This window comes from Hippocampus comes, unplaced genomic scaffold (assembly GCF_001891065.2).
Source record: "Hippocampus comes isolate QL1 unplaced genomic scaffold, H_comes_QL1_v1.1 scaffold255, whole genome shotgun sequence".
In the NCBI taxonomy this organism is placed as follows: domain Eukaryota; kingdom Metazoa; phylum Chordata; class Actinopteri; order Syngnathiformes; family Syngnathidae; genus Hippocampus; species Hippocampus comes.
This window is the reverse complement of record NW_017806034.1, coordinates 849,390-874,464: the sequence shown is the minus strand read 5'-3', so window position 1 is coordinate 874,464 and position 25,075 is coordinate 849,390. Positions and strand designations below refer to the sequence as shown.

The following is a 25,075-nucleotide window of genomic DNA, read 5'->3' as shown; positions in this document are numbered from 1 at the left end:
TTATTATTTTGTCTCGAAGATGTTATTCTTTGCTGGACAAATGTTACATCAAAAGCTGAATCACACTCCTGCCATGCATGTTTTTGGAATGTGGGAGAAAACCTACACAGTGCTAACCAGTTGAACACCATGCCACTAAAATTCTTTCATATGAAATACAAGTATTAACAGATTTAGAGACTGTTCTCTGGCGATTACATTTCGTAATTGAATATATTGGTGCCTTTTCCTGGCAGGCGTGATCGCGGTGATCATCTTCGTGACGGTGGCCGGTCTGGCCGTGGCAGCCAAGTTCCTGTATCGGCGGAAGGAGACTTACCGGAACCAGGAAGTGAAAAGCGGGCACCGGGATGAAAGCCAGGACTTAGCCTTTGAACACCAGACGGACTCCCAGAATACCTCGGGGCAAAACCCAAAGGAATACTTCATTTAAAAAAAACGCGGCTATGGAGCGCGTACCGCAGAACTTGACAGCACAATAAGACATGCTGGGTCACACGTGTAATCGTTGTATACACCTGTAAATATTCAACAATGTCAATGGTGACTTTGTGTCTTTGTACAAACTTTGGGATGACTTCTGAAATGATTTTTCAGTTTTTCCCATGGAGCATGGTGAGTAAACATGATCCGGGTGATTCCAGCATGTTCTCAAGTATGTGAGTATCACAGGCTGTAAGGTACACGCCAAAGCAACAAGAAACAGGTAACCGCAAAGTCGTTTTGTGAAAAAAAGACGCAAAAGGATAACGGATCTGGATAAAGGTGCGCATCGAGAAATTTATTGTGATCGTGCTTGACAAATTTAAACAAAAACAACAAAATATGTGTTCCGTTACGGGCATGTGTGCTATTCTTTTGTTTTCCAAAATTTTGGATTGAGATTAAATGTCAGATCGTGTGATATGTGGAAAAGAACGCGCAAAGAAAAATGTATTTTGTCAACGATTGCGATGAATAGCAGTGATAGCCGTTCGGCGGATTCCAATGCGATCAAAGAACAAAATGTGAGATTCATTTTGGATGGGTGTGCTATTACTTTTCTCAATTTTTTTAACTTTTTTTTTTTTTATTTCATCTATATGAAATGAAAATCAAATGAACTACTGTTAAAGAAAAAAAAAGATGAAAATCCTGACGTGATCGTAACCATGAACAAAATATGACACTCCACTTTTGTTGCCTTGGCGGAGGTCGAGCGAGGCTGATAAAAGACATCCAATTGTTGCTCTGTTCTTGTCCAGATGAATTATTAATCCCATCAAGGTTGCCAACATGAGACGGGAAATCCAAAATTCGTCCGTGAAATGTCTTTATTTCCTCAAAAGCTGGCTTTTTTTTTTTGGTCTTTTTTTGTCATTTTTATTTCATGTTTCTCCCACCCGCTGCGAGCTTGCGACAGCTCACTAAAAGTCCTCCGAGAGCTTTTCAAGCTTTGAAGCGTCTCCAAAGGAGGCCTCTGGCGTCTGTTCCCGCATCGGCGTCGCTTGTTTTCGGAAAAAGTTCCTTTTGACGGCAACGAGCGCGACGTCTCGGGTGCTCATGGACGTAATGAAGACGCGTTGCAGTGGAGCGAAGCCAACCTGATCGATGGCGCGGCAGCTGTTTGTCAAGCAGACGCCGAGCGTTTTAATGAGGACAGTTTCAATGACTTCAAGGTGCATCTCTACATTTCATCTCCGGAACTTTTTCCCTTTTCTGCTGTTTTATTTTCGTTCCCTTCTTGCAGCTCCTGAAGAAAAAAGGTGGAAAAGAAACAAAAGCGTTTGCGCAGCAGACGGTCGGTCTGGGCAAAGGAAATGAAAGAAAAGGCGGCAAAATTGGGACCCGGATTTCTCGATCTGTGAATCAGTCAATCAATCTGGTCCACCAAGTCCACATTTCCTTCAATTTTTCCTTTTCTGTAGTCGCAATGTTTTGATCCAAACTCCTCAATCGCTTGTCGGATGCCTATTTGTGTCCCAATACTTTTGTCAAATGTCCTGGCGCTCTCCCGAAACTTTTCTCAATACTCCACAAATTCATCACTGTTCACCTCCGATGTGTGTACCAATACTTTTTGCCCACTTTTTTTCGGTTCCTGCAGGTGTCCCAATACTTTTGTTCGAAATGCACATTTTCTTCACCTAGTTGTCCCAAAACTCTGACCGCAATTTCTTTTCACTTCCTGTTCATCTCTAAACAGCCTGTCGGCATCCCCAAAGCGTTTGTCCAGTTTATGGTGGATTTCCAAATATTTTCTTCACTGTTTCCATTTCCTGTGGGTGTCCAAACACTTTTGTCCACATTGTTTTGTTGTTTTTTTTCACGCCCTGGATGTGTCCCATGACCATTGTCCGCATTTTCTTTCCACTTCTACTTATAATTGGTGTCCCAATACTTTTGGCCACCATTCTTTTTCCACATTCTGTCGCTTTCTCAAGCACTTTTTTTTTCCACAACACCTGGCTGATGAAAATGTTAATTTCTGTTAACTTAATGATGTCAATGAGTGTGCGTCAGCTGCTATAATTATGTCCCAAAATATTTGAAGCCGATTGTTTTTCTTTCTTGTTTTTGTTTGTTGACACACTGTTTGATGATATTAAAAAAAATGGTTTTATGAATAACTACTGTACAACCCTCTTTTTCTTTTATTGGCACCAATATCAACCATATCACTTTTAATTGCGCCGCGAAAGCTCGACAGATTCGGTCAAAGTACAAAATGTGCTTTTGATTATGGCTGTGTGTGCTATTAAACACTTGAAATTTTTTTAAAACACTTTTTTTTTCTAGATGGAATGAATTTCATAGATAGATAGATAGATATTCATGAATTATACTCATCCGGAATGTTCAGCAATTGTTGTTCATGCCGACATATAAACAGCTTCGCTGGTTATTGTCACTGATAAAAACGCAGCCGCTTGTTGATTTTAGACACAATCAAGAACAAAATGTTCGCACCGTTTTGCTGATAGAAACACGTCCGCTCGTTATCGCAATTCATTGCGGCGATATCATTCAACAAATTGAAATGCATTCAAAGAATAAAATGTGTGTTTTGGTTCTGGACATGTGCGCTCTTATCTCTCTTGAAAATGAAATGAATCAAATTTGATGACAATTTGTTTTAATTAGGTCCTGGGCGCCAGCACAAAATTCAAACAGAACGATCATCGATCACATTTTTGCTGCTGTAAAATGCTTCTCTTGTGATTGCGATGAATGCCGGTGCTAGCGTGCAATTCAAACGCTATCAACTGCCAATGTAGAGTAAAACATTTTTAACTGTCATTCAAACTCATTCTAATGTTGTGGTAAAACAGGCTAAATACTAAAAAGCTAGCATTTTCCCATTATGCCACAGGTTATTGACTTTTGCGTATCCAATTGTGCACATTTAAGCCCATGTGGAAGTCAAACCCCTGTGGCATTATGGGAATAAAAATACCACTAAATTTGGCATCTGAGTTCTTTTTTTTTCCCCCCTGTGGAACATGAACAGTTTGCGCGTCGATGCAACAGAAGCAGTAGTACCGTGAACGGAGCGAGATGCCCCCACGGGCCTGCTGAGTGGCGCTCTCATTTTGCGTGTCGTCTTTAATCCCACGCTGCCATTCGCATTGTGGGGGGTTATGATGAAGGGGTGTGTGTACCCCCTCGTCAGCTCCGTGAGGCTTGAAAGCAAAACGGCAGAGGCTTGTGCAAAGATTGCATCTGTTATTTTGGCAGGAGAGACATTTTGGTAAATATGATCAGATTTTCCTCGAATGACGGTTGAGTAATGAGCTGAGTCGTGACTACCTGGAAAGATAACGTCGGCCCTTTTTGATTGGAATCCTCCAATCGGAAATGATTGTTTAGAGTGAGAGACAGACTTTCACAACAACATCCTGAGCTCCAAACAAACTGGTACCCAAAACATTAGCCACGTCTGCCCAACAGTCAAGACATTCAAGTTCAGTCATGAATGAAGCAGAGACACTTTTCTATGACCTCCTGCAGGTCCAGCCTGCCATGCGCGGGACAAATTGTCATAATTACAGCAATCGTCTCAGCAGATGCTCAGATTACAAACGCCGGGCAGTAGACTTTGTCATTAGAGGTGGCCCGCTATGAGAGGAGATGTATTTTCTTGACCTCCTGCAGGATACAGCAATGCGGGTCGCCGCATGCTGTAGATGACACCGTCGCTCATCAAATAGCATGCGAGCAAATAACAACAGTTTGTGGAGATACAGTAATGAATACAAGTAAAGATGGGGACTTTACAAACTATGCGGGTGATTACAAGATTTTCAAGACCCTGGAAAAATAATTCTGAAATTTGTCATTATACATGGTTGAACGTAATGGATGAAAATGTGCAAAGACTTACAACTATGTAGTACTGAGTTGTGGAGAGAAAGCCTTTAACTGTTTTTCGTTTCGAATCGTCTGCTGGCATGGTCCCTTTAGAGCGCCTTATTGTTTGGTGTCAGTGCTCACAAGTAATGCATGGACATTAGGGAAAGCAAGTGGGGCAAATTAAAAAGAAAGAATAAAGTCCAACTTGAATTGCCAATGTTGTGGGCCTGGACATCATGCTGGTGTGGCCAATTTGGCGTGTCTCGTTGTTGCTCGGCAATAATCCAGTGGGATATATTCCAGATACTGCATGTAAATAAATTTTTTGTGCCTCACACTTGTAGAAATGGAGAAAGGTGCTACACAAAGTAGCCAGATCTGGCCCGTCACATCAAAAGCAAGTCAAACATGTCAACTTCCATGATGCCTAGTTGAACCCTCATTTTGAAAGCCAAACCCTAGTTTGAAAATCTACTTTGAAGCCCACTTTAATCATGATTTTAATTTGTAGTATTTTGTTTCTACTTTATTTATACTGTATACCGGTACTTTATAAGTGTTACTTTTAATGAATAAGTTTACATTTAGTTTTAACGATTTTTTTAAAACTTTAATTTTTATTGATTATTTTAAAGTGACTATCATAATGCACAGGTCAAACTCAAACATTAACACTTTGTCTTTGGATGCTCGCTCACGTTTTTAGTGGGAACCTTTCCAGCATCCAGAAGCTTTGATGACATGTTAGCGAGCTATTATTACACAACATGTCTCAGCAAGCTGCTGTGCCGCAATGCATTAAACATCAGGTAAAAAATAAAATAAAATAAAAAATACATTACCAGGCCAGCATGAATAATACATTTGCAAATGGATGTATTTAAAGGCAGGTAGGTGTGTGTGTGTGTGTGTGTGTGTGTGTGTGTGTGTGTGTGTGTGTGTGTGTGTGTGTGTGTGTGTGTGTGTGTGTGTGTGTGTGTGCGCGCGCGCGCGCTCAGGTATTGCTGACAGTCACACTCTCACTCAAAAGAGGATTGGAAGCGCTGTCTCACACTGGGTGGGGGGGTGTCACCTTTTTCAAAAGCATCCCTAAAAAATAAGTTCTTAATAATGTCCTCTCAAGTGAAAAGTGCCAACACGAGGATTCACGTCTGCGCTGCCAAGGAAGCTGCCAGCAAGACTGGGGAGCAAAAAAGAAAAGTTGCACAATTTAAATCAAATCTTAATCCTCGTACAGGTGAGGTGACGTAGCATCAGGGAGTTGTTGTGGTTGGCAGGCAACCAGGAAGAGGAGGGGGCGGAACCGGAAAGAATTTATTTTTTTTTTGGACGGAAAAAAGGGTCTTATAGATTTTTTAAATTCTTCTATTTTACATTTATTGTCTTATTTTTAAGGGCAAATCTTTTCTGTTCTCTGGTTTGTTTTTCTCAATTTTTATTTTTAATGTGCAATTTGAAAAAAATAGATAAATTATTTTTTTTAATGTTTTACGTGTATAAGTTTAAAAAAACGACATTTTAACAACTGTTTAATTTGATTTCGTGATTTTGCGGTTACATAAACACACTCATTTGTACTCACACACGTAAAATATTTTCATATGGTGGCACGTGCACACGCCTTGTGGCCTTGTTGAATTTTGCTGTCAAGTGCTCCTCGGCTCCTGATCACAACTTCGTTTTTGTCCAAACTGAAGTCTTCTCTTTGTGTGACTGGCATAATCATTACCCTAACGTGCTTTTGTACTTTTGAAAAAGAAAATGCATTTTTCAGTGGCACTGGATGGAGTGGGGGGGGGGGGCAATCAGGTGCACAATGCCGCGTGAATATTCATCACAGCCTTTTAAGCAAAGCACTCACGTGCCCTTTTGTTATGCTACTGCTGCTGCTGCCTCACATTTACATTCAGAACACTTAAAAGCTGCACTTAGTCACTTTATCACACACGCGAGCTTTTTATTCTTTTCATTACTTTGCTTCCAATTATTTGTGTCTGCTGCACTGCGCGCTCGAGACAGATTTTTTTTTTCAAATGGAATCGGTGAAAAGTGAGTGCTCCAGCAAAGTGCGACATTTGCTTGCCTTCTCGCGCCATCTAGTGGGCACTTGTTTGTTAGCTTTTTTTTTTAAACTTCCTTGACTTGATTTAAACTTGACGCGTTGCATGACGAAACATGAGGCCTTTATTGGCTAGTTGGCTAATCCTTTGAGGAATTCCAGGGGTTGTGTGGTGGTGCATATTCAAAAGTTGGGAAAGGCTCTGATCTATGACATTCACCATCTACAATTTACTTCAGTTACTTAATTTTCAACATATACGCTTTATTGTCTGTAAACATACCTTGGTTTGCCTTTTTGGGGAGTGTACCAGATCTGTCATATTGAAGGGGATGTACAGCAATCAAAAGTCATTAATTTCCACTGGCATTTGTCTATATTTTGCTTTAATCTATTTAAAAAAATTTTTTTTGCATATGCAGGGTTAGAGGGGGTTTGCTTGACGCGTTGCATGACGAAACATGAGGCCTTTATTGGCTAGTTGGCTAATCCTTTGAGGGTTTCCAGGGGTTGTGTGGTGGTGCATCTTCAAAAGTTGGGAAAGGCTCTGATCTATGACATTCACCATCTACAATTTACTTCAGTCACTTAATTTTCAACATATATGCTTTATTGTCTGTAAACATACCTTGGTTTGCTTTTTTGGGGAGTGCACCAGATCTGTGATATTGAAGGGGATGTACAGCAATCAAAAGTCATTAATTTCCACTGGCATTTGTCTATATTTTGCTTTAATCAATTAATTTTTTTTTTTTGTATATGCAGGGTCGAGGGGCTTTAGGAAAGGTGCGCCAACTCTGTGGGAATTTTGAAGCGGGTAAAGATATTTCGACTAATGCTTGTGCATAATTTGGAAGGAGTTTGGATCTTTTTTTTTATGGCAGTATATGAGGGGACAGAGAGGTGCACCAAGTTTTTTCAAGGGGGTGCATGTCAGATTTCGAAAACATCAAGGTTGACCCAACCAGAAGTCAGGGATGCAGTCACATGTTTATTGTGAAGGGACAAACATTACAAAAAAGGACAAACGTGATGCAACACGATGGCACGACCATAACAGAGCAAATAAGAAAAAAATAAAAGGGGTGGAGCTTCATCTCATGCGTTTTCAGTCAGTAGCTTCATAATGACGATGTGTAACACTTTCATTCGGGTTCATTTCTTTTAACACTTTAAGATAATACAATGATGAATATTTTTAGTTTTTATTTTGTTTTTTTCTCTTTTTTTCTGTAAAACAAACCCAGAAAAGTCCCAGAACCAAGCAGTGGGCTTAGTTTCTTTGATTTGTTGTTTTTCATACTAAAATATATTATTGTTATGAATTCATCCTAAAGTCATGTACACTACCAATAATAATGCGTAATAAATAACCGACATAAGGAAAATACCAAAAAAAAAAAAAAAGAAAAAAAACCCATAAATAATACATAAAAAAACAATTGTGTAAAGACTTTGTAATACTGGCTTTGTTAAAAACACACGTTCAAATCCAACAACAACAACAAAAAAATACTGTTTCGGTAAAGTCACAAATGGAGGACACACGCGAGCGCCATGTTGGCCAACGTTTGCCGCCCAAAGTGCAGGACATTACGCCACCGTTTTCAACTTGAACAAGTGCGCAAGTGGGCATAATTCAATCAAATGTGACCGTTATAGGTGTTAAATTAAACTGAAATAATAAAATGTGTGTAGATGTTGCAGAAGTTGTAAACTTGACTTTTTATGGCTTCAAAATGGAAATAAGATAAAAAAAATCTTTAACTTGTTTCCATTTAATTAAAAAACATGAGTTTTTACCGCAATACAAATCACAATTTTTTTTAAATTGCTAAAATCATTGAAGTATGCAAATGGGACATCAATTGTCCCTATGTCAAGTCATTTTAGATGCGAGTTTAAATAACATTGAGTTAAATTGAAATTTTCACAAAATCTTTTTCAGAAATTTAAGAAAAATAAATTTTGAAGCAATTTGTAAACGAGCTTTTAATGCTTCATAAGGGAAAAAAAATATTTAGATGTTTTTTTATGTCAACTACCTGCATATGCATAAATGAAAATGAATTAAGAAAGTCCATAAAATTGTAATCCTAATTGTTTCAAAAACTTTCAAAATGGACTGAATTACAGATCACGAGAAAATAAAATGAAAAAAACCTGTCTGCGATTTCTTTTTGGCGCTGGCTAATTTCGTAAATTTTAGCACAATGCACACAAAAACCTTAAAAAATGTATGGCTATTTAAATTAAAATTGCCCAAATTGTGTAGCAATTTTATCGAAGGAACCTTGAGATTTTACAACTTTACAAATCACAATGAAAAATGGTTAAAATCATTTAAAATGTGCTGCTATTTTTTTAACCTTAACTTGAATCTTTACTGGTTTACAAATCCCAATGCATTAATTTTGATGCAACATTTCGGAATCGAAAAGAAAGTTGAAAATCAGTGACATTGTGTACTAATTTAAAAAGCAAATTTGTAAACTTTCCTTTCTGAATGAATGTATGAATGAACTTAGAAATGTGGAGATGAAAAAATAGAAAAAAGACTCAGAATGAACATTTTTAGGTGTTGAAAACGTAGCCATTTTTAAAAATGTGAACAAAAGAAAAATACGATTTTGTAACTCAATTTAAACTTACTACTTTACGAATCGTATCAAAATTTGCAAAAAAATATATCTATTTTTAAATGTAAAGAAAAGGAAAAAAATGAAATTGGCTTCACAAATCGCAATAATTTTTTTTAACATTCTTAATTCATAAAATCATTAACACTGTTGCTACTAACATTGTACAAATCATGATTTACAAATTGCTTACATTTTTAACATTTATAATTTTATATTTGCTTTTGAATTATTAAACTCATCATGATTATTTTATTTTATTTTTTTTACTAAAGGGCTGAGAATGTATGATAAAAAGTCATTAAAAAAGAATTAGAGGAAAATCGTTAAAACTACGTAAATGATTTGATGACATGGCTTGCGGTGGCTGTGGTTAGCAGGCGGTCAAACAGATGCGAACATGGCGCCGGGCGCTTGTAACAGACGGTAAAGAAACCTTCATATGAAACAATTGAAAAGAACACGTAACGTAAAGTAACAGAGGTGTGTTAACACCCTCCACCCGAGTGAGGAGACAATTGACAACACTGTTCAATGGCACTTTAACAGCACGCAGGTCTTGCATAAGGCAGGGGGGGGCGCCGCCCGTTTTGCTCGTGGGTGGGTACGAGCGGAATACATCTTTTGTTTTCCTTAAGGCTAACAGTCAAAAATGAAAACAAATGTCAGCTGGCGTCAGCTAACGCCGTTTAACACTGAAAGGGCGACGGATGGGAAAACCGTAGTGCAGCGCTTTTTTTTTGTTTGTTTGATTTTTTTTTTGTTCGTAGAACTCGAGGAAAATACTGATGACGTCAGAAACGTTGGCAACCCAAAATCAAACAAAAAAAAAATTGAGTTAGTAACATGATGCAAAGCGTCTATGAACATTTGTAACACTGATATTTGCACGAGAAAGAAAGAACAAAACAAGTTCAGGCACACCTGGGTGTTTGGACACAGTTGTGGACCGTGAAAAGCAGCCAACCGGAGTCAAAGTCGAAGCCGGAATTGGAGCCAGGACCGGAGCTGGAGTCAGAGTCGGAGCCGGTATACTTTGTAAGATTGCAAATGGACCCCGTAGAATATGACCACCCGTGGCTAAAATATACTGAAGCATACATTTTAAGTGCAGTGATCCCCCACATATTTGCGGTTCAGTATATGCAAAATTACCTAATCGCAGATTTTTTTGAGGGGGAGGGGGTTGTTGGGGGTTTAACCTATCCTCCATAATTATGTTTCTGTGCTCAGACAAAAGCAATAAAAGCAATAAAAATCGGAGCGCCGAACAACAATTTTGAAGTGAATTGAGGAGCTTCATATTGACAAAAGTAGTGCTTTGCCAGCATCTCGTGGCATCTTGGCGCCAAGGAACTATATTGGAGTTGATAAGTTTCCTCTTGACAAAGTTAGTGCTTTGCCACCAACTTGGCATCTATAGGCAATTCTGAACCTTTCTGGGGGCTGCCAAACATTGTAAAGCCATTACTTCTGTGACGAAAAGAAGAGTAACGGCCAATTTCAAGGTTGTCACAGTTTCAATGTCATTTTGGTGAGGGGGGTCGTCGCTATTCTAAAGAGGGGTCCATTTTCAAGAGGGTCTGTATTCCCTACTGAATTGGAGACCTAGACCCAGAACCAGTGCAGGAGCAGAAGCCGGAGTCGAAGCCGTGTGGCTCTCAAAGTGTCCCAAAGGTGGGGCAGGAGGATGGTTGGCTTATTTGGTGTCCGTCACAGCTTGGTCATCGGAGGACTCTTCACTGTCCGACCAGTCCCTGATGCTTTTATACGCGCAGTCCGCCATCTGTTCCAGGTGGACGCCGGCAGCCTCGGCCTTGTCCACCTTCTGCTCGACGGCAGACTCCTGTGTCTGATCGTGCTTCAGCTCCACCTCGACCACCTGGCACGCAAATTCATCCACGTCCAGGTTTTTCTCCTTCTTTTCTTCATGTTCTTCATCTTCCACATCATCGTCATCATCTTCTTCGTCGTCGTCGTCGTCGTCAAAGTTGCCCTCGTAAATTTCGCACTCGCCGTCGTCCACTTGGACGACTCGGATGTCATCCACGCACATGGCTTCGTCGTCCTCTTCGCTCTCGCCGACTTCCGAGTCCAGCGTGGCGTCCAGGTCGCCCACGACGATGGCGGTGGCATCGCCGTCCGGGCTGGAGCCGGAATCGGAGCCGTCTCGCTTGCAGTAGGAGTAGCGATGATTCATGTGCTGCGAGTAGGAGCCAGAGTGCGAGAAGCGCTTGCCACACTTGTTACACTGGTAGGGTTTTTCACCCGAGTGGAGGCGCGAGTGCTCAATTAGATGGTGCTTGTGCTTGAAGGCTTTCTTGCACACTGGACACTCATGAGGGCGCTTTCCTGCAAACACAAACACACCAAAACATCACAAAAGAGCCGTAACGTCTTTTTTGGGGAGGCGTTCAGAGCAGAAGTTGATGTTAGGTCATATATGTGGAAGTGAAAGGTAAGTCTCAAGTCTTATCTTTCATGTTTCAAGCACAACAAATGGCACACTCCCTTGAAAAAGCACATTTGGAGTCTTCCTTCAGCCAAGTAAAACCCAAGGCCTACAATTGGGAACTTAAGTCTGACTCGAATCCCCCAACTCTGGTTCACACCATCCAGTACGGCGTACCTGTGTGTTCGTATTTGTGCCTGAGCAAGGAGCTCCCCTTCTGAAAGACCTTGTTGCACAGGTCGCAAGCATAGACACCGTTTTCCAGACGGGGCTTCTTCATGACCAACGTCTCCTTTTGCTCGTCCGCCACAGCGTCGGTACTCGGGGCCGGCGTCTGCATGGGAAAACCAAGAAAGAAAAGTTCAAGTCAGATTAGCCTCAAATACCCATTATACATGGAGCTTTGTAGCTTTGGTTTCTCGACTTGGTTCTTCAATTAGTTGTTTACTTGGTTCGTAAATGGTTCTTGATATAGTTCATATTTTTTGGAGGGGTTTATGAATCAACAACATATTTAAGTTGGTTCTTAAGTATTTCCTGACTTGGTCCTTGCTCTAATTCTTGATGTGGTTATTGACTGGCTCTTGGTTCTACAGTTGTTTCTCAATGTGACTCTTAAATTGGTTCCGGCCACGGTTTTGCCTTTGTTCTTCAATTGGCTCTGGACTCAGTACTGGAATTTTTTTTGTAGTGTTTTTGGGAGAGTCTTTAGGCATTCACTTCATTTCAAGTGGAAATGTTGATTTTAGCTTTTATGAGTAGACCGATTTAATTAGCTTCAAAGTATTACTGTATAAGCAACTGAGTGCCACAAGGTTCTGTACTAGCACCACTATTGTTCTAAACTCACAGCCATTCATACCTTGTGTCCGTTAAGCACCACCGTCTTGGCTGCGCCTCCGGCCGTGTTGGCGTACGTATAGGTGAGCTGTGGGATGAGGATGGTGCGCTTGGCCGAGCCCCCCAGGGTACCAAGGCAGCCCACTGTGCCCTGACCCGTGATGGCCACCAGTGTGGGCAGCTGAGAGCTGGGCACAATGCTGACAGCGGTTCTACGTGTCTGGGGCGTGGCCACATAGACAGTACGACCCCCCACCTGTTCCTTCCTCAGACAGGTCAGATTCAGAGGGTGCGATGTTTTTTTGGCAGGTGGTGCATCCTCTGAGGGTGCAGCAGTAATGGGAGCGGTGAGGTGCTTTGGGAGGGACAGGTCCAAGGGTTCCGCCTGGGACTCTTGAGCCTCGGGGTCCTCTGGCTCGCTTTTGACGATGACCAGGTCACTGGCGTTTAACGACGGGGAATCAGACTGTAATCTAGAAGCAGCTTGCTTGGTGTCCTCCGACTCACAGTTTAAGGATTCAGTCTGTTTGGATGCTGTCCTGTCTTGGCAGCTCTTTGTCCCAGAGTTCATCTTGGCAAACCACTTACGCACCACGCCCACAGGAATACTAACCGAGTCTGAGATCTTCTCCAGTTCGGCCTGGTTGGGGTTGGCATTGGAGGCGAAGTAGGTCTTGAGGAGGGTCAGGAGGTCGTCCACGGCTGGCTCCTGCTGCACTGTCACCCCAGCATCACTAAGCAAGGCGGCAAAGGATGGGTCCAAGGCGGCCGAGTCCACCGCCTCCCCATTGGCTGCCTTGTGGTGCTGGAGCAAGTGCAGTGCCTCCAGATGCTCGGGGCACTCATCGCAGAGAGAACAAGTGCTGGACTCAGAGTTGGGTGGAGGTACCTCACCTTCTTCCTTCTTGACGGTCATCACTTGGTCTGTTTTTGTTTCCGTGATGAGCACCGACTCTTCGGGTTCATCCTTGACCAAGCTGAGGTCCATCTTAGAAGTCGGTGGCTTGTCCGTTTTGGTCGGGATGGGTGCAGCCGGGACAATGTTGTTTTTGACAAAAAGAGGCATGGGTTGGGCAGAGGTGACAGTTGTGGCAGCGGTGGCAGGCGCGGGTCCGATGCTGTAGTTGATGATGATCTTGGTGGTCCCGTCGTGGTCCACAAAGGCAGGCAGGCTGATGATCTGCTGCTGAGGTTGTTGTACCACGATTCCCGGCTTGCCCTGCACCACGGCCCCATTGGCAGTCCCCAGAACCTGCCTCAAAACATTCCCATCCAGAGCCACCTTCAGGACGTTCTGCAGCTCACTCAGGTTGATGTTGATGGGCGGCACCAGACCCATAGTTGGGAGCACCATAGCTACACCCTGAGACAGGGGTTGTTGGGGCTGTGGTGCCGCCCCGTTGGCGGCCGGCGCCGCCACAATGGCCGGCTTGCTTGGGGGCTCGGTCACCTCTGATTTGATTTGCGTGAGGGGCAGCTGCTCTTGGAGTGGTTTGCTTTCCACGCGGGCCGAGGTGATGGCGACCCGCGGGTTGTCGCCGATGGGCTGCGGTGATTTAACAGGCTTGCGCGCCAGGCCGTTGGGGGTGCAGGCCGCACTCACGCACTTCTTGCTGCTAATGTGCGAGCTGTACGAGCCTGAATGGGAGAATCGCTTCTTGCAGTTGGAGCACTCATATGGCTTCTCGCCTAGAAAACAAAACAAAAAATAAATACAGTTAAACAGAACTCCCTGCAAAGTGGCAGGATGACACAAAGTTTCATGTCATCCGATGGTCTAGTTGTTGTTTGGAATCAGTCTGTCAGAGCAACCTCGACCAAGATGATCATTTTGATTGGCCTCCTCGATAGGTGAGGTTAGTCTCTGAAAGTCCTTTCTTCTCCAGTGTCAAAATTTTCAACCAATCATCAAAGGTTTGCAGATTATGTCTGAGCAGGGACATTGTTGCTTTTGAGAGATCTTCAGACTAAAGGACATAGTTGGGATCAAAAGTAAAATTTCTCTGAACGCGAAAAGACTGCTCTATGTAAAATAAACAAAGAACCATGTTTATTAGGACCTCTTCAGTCCAAAATTACTGGAGGAAGCTGGGGTCAAAAGTCCAAGGTCAAAATCAGCGGCGCATGTGAAGTAGTGACTTCTCAAACTTCTCAACCAATCTCAGAAGCCAACTGGTTAATGTTCAAAGACCCATGAAAACCAATGTAGGTCATCTGTCCCAAAATACAAGCGAAATTCTTTGTTGCGGCTCACTTTTCGAGTTGTGAAATGTTAAAACCAATCGCTGAACTTGAACATCTTTTTGTTCAAGTGGCAAAACAAGAACAGTCATTTTGGGGAGACATTCAGCCCTCAAGCTTGAGTCAAACTTTTCAAGTTTCTACCAGTCAAAATTCTGAAGCAATCGCCAAGCCTTCACAGTCATTTCCCACCATGCCGCCAGATTTTTACATTTCAAAAGCCAAAACCTACAGCCCGTAGATTTTCAAGTATTCAGCCTTATATATTGGTGTCTCAAGATAAATTTAATCCATTCAGTGACCTTGCTGGTAACTCTTGCAATTCAAATCGTCGTTCCCCATTGAAATGAATGAAAATGCCATTAATGTGTTTTGCCTTCCCCAAAATAACAAAATATCACTGTGGAAAATCTGCTTTATAAAAACATACGGTCATAAATAGAATGTATAAAAAAAAAAAACGTTTTTGCCATAATTTTGCATAATTTTCACTTGACATTGTGCTCCTCCTTCTGGTGTACTCGCACTGGCCACCTGCATGCGATAATAAACTAACATACAGACACACATGACAAAAGACAATACACCGACAAAAACATTTCAATGGGTAGCAAAAAATGTCTTTCGCCAAGACAAACCTCAAGTCCATTCGTAAGCAGAAAATGTTTCCATCTCAAATCCGCATAGTATACCTGATCAAATTTGTTTCTTGTCATGTTTCTCCCTATTGATTTGGCTACTCACCGCTGTGTATGCGCAAGTGCTCCTTCAGGTGGTGTTTGTACTTGAAGGCCTTGAAGCACTCCGTGCACTTGAACTTGCGAGCGCCTCCTCCACTTCCACCACCACCGGATGGCTGCACGTGACGCTGAGGCAAGAAATGAAAGAGACGCCGTCAAACACCAACGCAACCTAAACAAAAAGGATTTAACTCGAAGAACCAGCACTACCAGGCCTATTAACGCTAGAGAGAAGCGCGGCAGGTGAGAACACGTGTCACCAAGAAGGAAGTGGCCAACCTCAGCTGGACTGGTCCACTGGGATAAATAAATAGGGGTGGTTTCCAGAAGTGAACGGGTGTGACAGGACGACTGGGGGTTAAGGAACCAATTAAAAAAAAGTGTTAATTATTAAAAAAATAATGGAAATGATTCTACTTGGACCTAAAGGTTACGTAAAAAAAAAAATTGCATCAGGAGGTGTAGCAGAAGTGGTTTGGTTGCATCTGCAACCTACTTCAGTTAATCATTCATAATCTTCAATCCGCGAGTTTCCTCTGTTCTGTTTGACTTTTCAACTGTCAACAGCCCATATAGGCATCTTTATCATGAGAAAACCCACAAAAAAGTCTCAAGAATCTATGCTACAAAAAAAAAGGCAAATCTGCATTTTTTAAAATTTGAAAACAGTCATTTTGGGAGTAATTTTGACTATTACCAAGTATCAAAGTTAATAAAAAAAAATTCAATTCAACAAACCCCAATTTTGTTTTTTTTTTGTTACACTTTGTACCAATTGAATAGCCATTGTGCTGCTGGCCGTCATCAATGTAAAAGCAAACTTGATGTAGAAACGGAGAGGTGGGAGTTTCCGTGAGCCGCTTGGAATTTGGTTGGCATCACAAATACGAGTGGACCCACAAAAAAGTCTTAAGAACCTACACTTGTAAAAGAAACAGAAGTCTGATATTTTGGTATCAAAATGGCCATTTTTGAGGTACGGGTAGTTTGTCCATTTCCAAAGGGTCCTCCAAAAACATTTTGTCCAATTGACTTCTACTAGACAGACAGGTGATGATAAATTGTGAAAGATTTTCATTTTTAATCACTGCATATGAGCAGAGAGTGGCAAAGGTTAATATCTTACCAGGAAAGGAAAGTAAAATCTAGAGCTTTTAAATTCAACCTCTCAAGACAGTTTCTTTAGCAGCATGAAATTTGATTGTCAAGCGTAGACCCACAAAAAAGTCAAAATGAGCCACTACTGAAAAGACGCAACAAGTCCTCAATTTTTACTTGAAGCGACCCTCTTTCGGCAAATGTAGCCATTTCCAGGGGAGATTAAAAGACAAATATACCCTCGAAACAAATCAGGACCTCATACAAGAGATGGGCGGGTCACAAAATTGTGGAAAATAAGCATTTTTGTCCCCACCTGCTCCTTGTTGCCCCGGTGGTGGCTCATGTGCCTCTCGAGTTGCGAGCGGTACGTGAAGGTGTAGCTGCAGTGCGAGCAGCGGTAGTTGTCTTCACTGGTTTCGTGCCGATACTTGATGTGTTCCTTCAGTGAAGCATTGCGCTTGTAGCCCCGCGAGCAGTACGGACACGTGTGCAGTTGAAGCGTGTCCGGCGTGCCTGGTGGCGAAGCAGACGGGGGAAAATAAAAACTTATGGTCTGTTCAGGAAAGAGTGATCATTACGAAAAAAGAAAATCTTGCATGTATTTAAATATAAATGGATGTTAGGTTTGTCGAAAACTCATTTGTACACAAAGCTTACAAGGTACATTTGGTATACTGGAGATGAAATCGCCTTTAATGTTTATGACAAAAAAAAAAGTCTTGGTGAAGTGTCAGTCTGAGACTAGGATGTGACTAAAATCTCTTTCACTTTGTCTTGAAATGTGTGCAGGTGTGAGATGATTTCCAAGCGTCCAGCCAGATGCAGAAGAAGGCCCGCTTTGTCCAAAATTATTCCTGTTCTTATGCTGTTTTAGCCACGCCCATGCAGGAGTGCAGCATAACGTAAACAATGTGTTGGAATGTTCTTATGTGCGACTCCACAGTCTTAATTGGTTTTAACTGGTCTAAACTAAGTGTGCACAGGGGTGCGGAAAATTAGGAAGATGCAGAGCCAGCGAATAGAAGTTCACAAAGATAAATCAGTCCAGCCCAAGTCATGATGTGATTGTGTGCCCAAGCGAGCTAAATTGTAACAGCTGGCTGAATACTGTAAAATCGGCTTGGTGTTTACGAAAACAAGTACGCTGACTCGAAATCACCTTTGATGGTCATAAAATGTACTTGTACGTTAGGTTTATTACAGACCAAATTGCCTTTGAGCTTTACAAGCAAGGTACAGTACATGAACTTCATTGAAGAATAGTAATCTAAAAAAAAAACCCACATTTATTGTACCTAAATTGCGTTTGATGGCTACGAAAACCCGCTAGTTATGGTTACTGAAGATGAATGTGTCTTTGCTGGTTGCAAACAACTTATTTGAAAGTACGTGCACGCAGTACATTTCCCAATATTTGCTTGTTACCGTTTTCGTCGGCGCCCCCCGTCTCCATGGGACTCTGCTCATCGTCGGGGGCTTGCGGGCAGAGGACGGCCGTGCCTTCTTTCTCAAGGATCTCCTCCTCCTCCACTTCTTTCTTCACGACAACCTGCGCCTCCACCTTTCCATCTTCATCTTCATCTCCGGACACACACTCCTCCTCCTCCTCCTCTTTCACTGGAAACACACAAACATGCTTTGAATGATGTTTGTTGTGCTGTTGTTCTACAGAGTCGTCGCTAGAGGGCGACACAAGCGAGGGTCAGGGTTTAAAACAGGGGTTAAGGTTTGATATGAGGCTTTATGGGCCAGTTTTGGGGTTTCAAGTTCTTCCTTTCATTCAGTCTTCCTTCTTTTTCTTTACATTTCCTTGCTCTGTTCCTGACTTTCCTCAGTTCATTCTATACACCCTTGTTACTTTGCATCCTAGTTTCCTTCCCTCCTTTATCCATCCTTCCGAGCTTGCTTTCATGTTGCTTTCCCTCCTTTAATTTCTACCGTTCTATCTTTCTTCCATTCATACTTCTATGTTTCGTCTCCTTTCTTTAACCCGCCTTTCTCCACTCCTTCCTTCTTTCTTCCATCTTTCCTTTCCTAGTAAGCTTCTATCATTTGATAGTTTTCCTTGTTTCCTTCTTTTCATACCACCCCACCGCCCTTCTACTCTTCTTCACTTTCATTCCTTCCTTACACTTTACTTTCATCATTTGTCCCTTCTCACTTTGCTCTTTTCCTTCTGTCTCTCTTTTCATACCTTCCTTTTTATCTTCCTTTTTATCCTTTGTCCCTCGTTTCCTTCCTGCCATAATCCCGCCTTCATTCTTCCTTTCCTTTCATTTTATAATCCTTCCTTCTTTCATTTATTCCTTCCTTCCATACAACCTTGTCTTTTCCCTTCCTCCCATCCATCCAGCCAGCCATCATTTCTCCATCACCCATTCTTCCTCCCCCCTTCCTTCTTTCTTTCCATCGTTGTTTCGTCCTTTCCTCGAATACATCCTCATCCTTATTCCCTTACTTTGGTCGCACATTATCTGCTCAGCGTTTTAGTCTCGTATGCATGGATGCCATGTTTTAGCCAGTTTAGCAGGCTAGGCTAGGCTACGAGAAGCTAAATTAAGCTCAACTAAACTAAGCCTCTCCTGGCCTTGTTTACAAGCATCACGGCATCCTGAGTCAAAGCATTGTTATTTTAATCTGGATTTTCCCACGAGCGTATGATGGCTGACGTAATCCCGCCACCTGTTGGTCCAGACATGCGTCGAGTCACCGGTGGCATGTGTTTTACAAAAGGGAAGAATGTGCGTGTATGCGTTGTTGAACTTTTCTTTCCCTGTCAGGAGGTTTCCCGCATCGCCATGGAGACAGAGGATTAGGAAGGAGGCTAGACGAGCACCGAATGCCGCGCCTCTTCCTGCAAAGCTCGGTCATCGACAGGTGAAGCGCGCGTGTCTGCATTTAGCCAGATGATCTGGGCTTCCCATGACCTCATCATCCCAATTTTTTCCACATCTGCTCCCCTCCCTTCATCTTCACCTCTACCTGCTGACGCTTCATTTGTTCTTTTCCTTTCTTTCAAGTCATCTCTTTTTTTTGTTTTATTCTGAGGGTTTGATCCAAACTCCACATTTTCATCACTTTTTACTTCCAGTAGGTGTCCCACTACATTTGGCTGCCGTTTTCCTTTCCTTCGACCCTTCCTTCCTTCCTTTCATACATGCTTGATTCTTTTCTTCCTTCTTATCTTTTATCCCTTCTTCCATCATTCATTTTTCCTGACTTCCTTCATTTCTTCCTTCCAGCCCGGCTTCATTCTTCCTCCTTTCTTTCTTATCTCTCTTCTTTTATTTATTTACATTTTCTTCTTTTCCTTTTCTTCCTACCGTCTGTCGATCCTTCAACTTATTTCCTCCTTTCCTTCCTCCCCCTTACTTTCTCCTTCACCCCCTACTTACTTCCACTCTTTCCTTCCTTCCCACCCTTCCGTCAGTCTTCCTGCCTTCCCTCTTTCCTTCCTGCCCTTCCATTCTTCATGTCTTCCTTTTTCCATCCCTTCCTATACAACCGTCTTTCAAGTTTTCTTTCCTTCCTTCCTCCCACCCTTAACTTCCTTCATTCAAATCTTCTTTCCTATCTTCTTTCCTATCTTCCCTCACTTCATTCCTACCTTCCTTTCCTCATTCCTTCGCTTCCTCCCTTCTTAATCATTTTGTTGTGAGTGTCCCAATATTTCAGTCCAACGTGTTCGTACCTCCATTCCAGGCTCCGTTGTGTGCTAATACTGCGTTGTTGGCATCTGTTGCATCTTTGGGATGGCGGCGGCCCCTCCTCGCAACAGCGAAGGCATCGGCGTCCGGCGGGCTTTCGTCTTCCACGATGTGTAGCTTGTCATCATCATCCGAGTCGGAGCTGCTGGCCTCCAAGCCACCATTCAAGTTTGTCACTGCGAGGGGACGAGAGACCAAAGGAACCAAAAATGACAATTTTAGCGCACATAACGAAATGCAAAGTCGCGTTTGCACATCATTCCACTGATGTGCTGTGTCTATAATTGTTTATATGCACGTGTTGATGTATGTAATTAACTTTAAAGGCGTGTGTACAGACAATTATGTAAATGGTTCTATATAGGTCTGAAATACTTTATGTAAAAATGTGTCAAAGTAATGATATATGTAATAAAGTATATGCGTCAATGTAACTATGTAATTGAGTATGTAATCAGGTAAGCATTTGTCTATGTATTTAATTATGTACATAATGTATGTATGTATGTGTTTAGTTTTAAAACATCGATGTGTACATATACTGTTCTGTATTATTCATATTGGGTCATGACTTATTGCAGTAGCATCTTATTATGAAGGGGCTGCTAGCACTTCCTGTTCACGAACGGGTGAGCGAGTGGACCGAACACCAACACCGATGACCTCAAATGAGAAGTCATGAGCAAAAAAAAAAAAACCTCAACTGTGGGGTGAGTACAGTAAAGTCATGCAGAAACACAACCAAAAAGAAGGAAGTCCGTGAGCGGTTGCCACAGGTGAGCAAAATTGACAAGAAGCGCATCACCAGACCACAACTAATGTGCGCGTGTGCATGTTGACCCAGTGCAGCTGTGCAGCATGGGAAGACAGCCAAACCCCCGAAAGACAACTACCCCACTGTGTGAGTTTTTGTGTGTGTGTGTGTGTGTGTGTGTGTGTGTGTGTTCATGTATATATGTACGTGTGTTTGTGTGTCTTTCTGTCTGCAACTAGATGTGACCAGACTTCAACACAGAGCAGCTGCAGGCCCTCTTAAAGGAACAGTCGCATACATGTTTTTTCCCCTTTTACTAGCTATCGAGATGAACACATGAATACAGACCACTCATATAATGTGAAATAAAATTCTAATATTATTTAAAACAAATTGACATTGATGAGAATTCAGACTGTCATTCCAATTGATTTCTTTGTCCCTTTAGGGCGGGGGTCGGCAACACGCGGCTCTCGAGCCGCATGCGGCTCTTTAGCGCCCTCCGGTGGCTCCTTAGAGCTTTTTCAAAAATGTTTGAAAATGGAAAAAGGTGGGAGGGAAATATATTTTTTGTTGTTTTAATGTGGTTTCTGGCAGAGGACAAACATGACACAAACATTATTAACGTTTTCTGTCGTATGATAACATCCAGAGTATGTAAAAAAAAAAAAAAAACAGGGCTGTGTCTATTGTTGTACTGTGTCCAATGTACTACTTTACCAAATCCTAAGCAGTACTGTATCCTATGTAGTCCTGTGTAAGTGGTAGTTTATCCTGTTTAGTCCTTTGTCCTACATAGTTTTGCACCCAGTGTAGTGTGGTATCCTATGTAGTACTGTACTGTACATGCAAGGTAACCTGTACTATAGCCAATGCAGTAGTGCAATCTAAGTAGTACTGTATCCAATGTAATCTAAGTAGTTTGTTAAATTGTGTAGTATGCCATCCTATGTAGTCCTAAATCAAAAGGAGTGGTATACCTAATATAGTTCTGTAAGTCATGCAGTAATCTAAATACTGCTGTATCCTTAGTAGTACTACAGCCTTTGTCGTAGCATATTGCAAAAAGCAGTGAACCCTGTGTACTTCTCCATCACATGCAGCACATGTGTACTAGTTGGAATACACACTAATGCATAGAAAATTTATCCTTTGTAGTAGTGTACTCTTAAGAAATACTGTGTGCCTTATGTGGTACTGTATCCTAAGTAGTCCTGGATCCTATGTATCACTAAAATCCTCATAGGTAGGAGTATAACCTTGCAGTCCCCGATCCTTGGTAGGACTTCATTTGTACAGATGTCGTCCTACTAAGGATACACGCTACTCAGGATCCACTACTACATCGGAACTACAGGCCTACATTAACACATGTAGAATCCTAAGAGGCGACAGGAAGTGACATACGAGGAAGCCAGGTGCCCACGCAGGAAGTGACTCGTGAGGAAGCAAGGTTAAAATCGGTCACTTCCTGTTTGTGTCCCTCTGTCACTTCCTGCTTCCCATTCAGGTGACGCCCTCACGTTGAGACGTCTCAAACACGATGTCACGATTACGGAGGCCCAATGTAACACACAGCACGCAACCACACATTTAAGTGTTCTGTGGCACAACATCCATGTCGGGGGACGTCGACACAAACTTTAGCATTTGCGCTAACACTTTCTGTAGTCTATAACTTTCAGTGCTCTGGAGATCAAGTGTGTGGTAACCACGGTTTCTAGTCACCTGCTCTTTTTAGAGACAAACACTTGAACAGGGCAAAAGTGTGCGTGTGCATCTGTGTGCGTGTGTGTGGGTAGGTGCACTCGTGTTTCTTCAGCAGAGCGTTACGGCTTCTCGAAGGCCCAGCAGGATGTGTTCTTATTCTAAAAATATCCACTAATTATTGTGTTTGTACACCATCTCATTTAGCATAATACATACTTTGGAACGTAGAGTTCTATGTCCATTATTTAATGGGGGTATGAAGAGTCTTGGGTGAGAGGTGGGTGAAGGTTGAGGGAAAATGGATGATAGATGAGCCAAAATGGGTGAGCAATTATGAGAAAGAAAGAAAGCAAGAAAGTAAGAATCAAAGACAGAAATGACGGACAGACCGACAGATAGGCAAGAACCTGTTATGGGTTGAATGAGTCCCTTCAATTGATGGAAGGTGTGCGCAGAGCTGTCTCCCATTTAACATAAATTTGAAAGCGAAAGAGAAAGAAAGAAAGCAAGAAAGTAAGAATCAAAGACAGAAATGACGGACAGACCGACAGATAGGCAAGAACCTGTTATGGGTTGAATGAGTCCCTTCAATTGATGGAAGGTGTGCGCAGAGCTGTCTCCCATTTAACATAAATTTGAAAGCGAAAGAGAAAGAAAGAAAGCAAGAAAGTAAGAATCAAAGACAGAAATGACGGACAGACCGACAGATAGGCAAGAACCTGTTATGGGTTGAATGAGTCCCTTCAATTGATGGAAGGTGTGCGCAGAGCTGTCTCCCATTTAACATAAATTTGAAAGCGAAAGAGAAAGAAAGAAAGCAAGAAAGTAAGAATCAAAGACAGAAATGACGGACAGACCGACAGATAGGCAAGAACCTGTTATGGGTTGAATGAGTCCCTTCAATTGATGGAAGGTGTGCGCAGAGCTGTCTCCCATTTAACATAAATTTGAAAGCGAAAGAGAAAGAAAGAAAGCAAGAAAGTAAGAATCAAAGACAGAAATGACGGACAGACCGACAGATAGGCAAGAACCTGTTATGGGTTGAATGAGTCCCTTCAATTGATGGAAGGTGTGCGCAGAGCTGTCTCCCATTTAACATAAATTTGAAAGCGAAAGAGAAAGAAAGAAAGCAAGAAAGTAAGAATCAAAGACAGAAATGACGGACAGACCGACAGATAGGCAAGAACCTGTTATGGGTTGAATGAGTCCCTTCAATTGATGGAAGGTGTGCGCAGAGCTGTCTCCCATTTAACATAAATTTGAAAGCGAAAGAGAAAGAAAGAAAGCAAGAAAGTAAGAATCAAAGACAGAAATGACGGACAGACCGACAGATAGGCAAGAACCTGTTATGGGTTGAATGAGTCCCTTCAATTGATGGAAGGTGTGCGCAGAGCTGTCTCCCATTTAACATAAATTTGAAAGCGAAAGAGAAAGAAAGAAAGCAAGAAAGTAAGAATCAAAGACAGAAATGACGGACAGACCGACAGATAGGCAAGAACCTGTTATGGGTTGAATGAGTCCCTTCAATTGATGGAAGGTGTGCGCAGAGCTGTCTCCCATTTAACATAAATTTGAAAGCGAAAGAGAAAGAAAGAAAGCAAGAAAGTAAGAATCAAAGACAGAAATGACGGACAGACCGACAGATAGGCAAGAACCTGTTATGGGTTGAATGAGTCCCTTCAATTGATGGAAGGTGTGCGCAGAGCTGTCTCCCATTTAACATAAATTTGAAAGCGAAAGAGAAAGAAAGAAAGCAAGAAAGTAAGAATCAAAGACAGAAATGACGGACAGACCGACAGATAGGCAAGAACCTGTTATGGGTTGAATGAGTCCCTTCAATTGATGGAAGGTGTGCGCAGAGCTGTCTCCCATTTAACATAAATTTGAAAGCGAAAGAGAAAGAAAGAAAGCAAGAAAGTAAGAATCAAAGACAGAAATGACGGACAGACCGACAGATAGGCAAGAACCTGTTATGGGTTGAATGAGTCCCTTCAATTGATGGAAGGTGTGCGCAGAGCTGTCTCCCATTTAACATAAATTTGAAAGCGAAAGAGAAAGAAAGAAAGCAAGAAAGTAAGAATCAAAGACAGAAATGACGGACAGACCGACAGATAGGCAAGAACCTGTTATGGGTTGAATGAGTCCCTTCAATTGATGGAAGGTGTGCGCAGAGCTGTCTCCCATTTAACATAAATTTGAAAGCGAAAGAGAAAGAAAGAAAGCAAGAAAGTAAGAATCAAAGACAGAAATGACGGACAGACCGACAGATAGGCAAGAACCTGTTATGGGTTGAATGAGTCCCTTCAATTGATGGAAGGTGTGCGCAGAGCTGTCTCCCATTTAACATAAATTTGAAAGCGAAAGAGAAAGAAAGAAAGCAAGAAAGTAAGAATCAAAGACAGAAATGACGGACAGACCGACAGATAGGCAAGAACCTGTTATGGGTTGAATGAGTCCCTTCAATTGATGGAAGGTGTGCGCAGAGCTGTCTCCCATTTAA

The 25,075-nt window shown here is 42.1% G+C and overlaps 2 protein-coding genes across 5 annotated transcripts in view; one reads left to right on the top strand and one right to left on the bottom strand.

Annotated features, from left to right (window-relative positions):
- Nucleotides 1-439, top strand: part of LOC109529496 (contactin-associated protein-like 4) — a 53,289-nt gene extending 52,850 nt beyond the window's left edge. For both annotated transcript variants that reach the window (XM_019892886.1, XM_019892885.1), the window contains one exon: nucleotides 237-439. In XM_019892886.1, the coding sequence (XP_019748445.1) occupies nucleotides 237-433 (197 nt within the window). In that variant the 3' untranslated portion in view covers nucleotides 434-439. The remainder of the gene's footprint in view (nucleotides 1-236) is intronic.
- A 9,330-nt stretch (nucleotides 440-9,769) lies between these two features.
- Nucleotides 9,770-25,075, bottom strand: part of LOC109529498 (zinc finger E-box-binding homeobox 1-like) — a 25,667-nt gene continuing 10,361 nt past the window's right edge. For all 3 annotated transcript variants that reach the window (XM_019892888.1, XM_019892890.1, XM_019892889.1), the window contains 7 exons: nucleotides 20,096-20,287; nucleotides 17,830-18,021; nucleotides 16,718-16,917; nucleotides 15,308-15,431; nucleotides 12,345-14,011; nucleotides 11,660-11,816; nucleotides 9,770-11,382 (listed from right to left, as the gene is read on the bottom strand). In XM_019892888.1, the coding sequence (XP_019748447.1) occupies nucleotides 10,730-11,382; nucleotides 11,660-11,816; nucleotides 12,345-14,011; nucleotides 15,308-15,431; nucleotides 16,718-16,917; nucleotides 17,830-18,021; nucleotides 20,096-20,287 (3,185 nt within the window). In that variant the 3' untranslated portion in view covers nucleotides 9,770-10,729. The remainder of the gene's footprint in view (nucleotides 11,383-11,659; nucleotides 11,817-12,344; nucleotides 14,012-15,307; nucleotides 15,432-16,717; nucleotides 16,918-17,829; nucleotides 18,022-20,095; nucleotides 20,288-25,075) is intronic.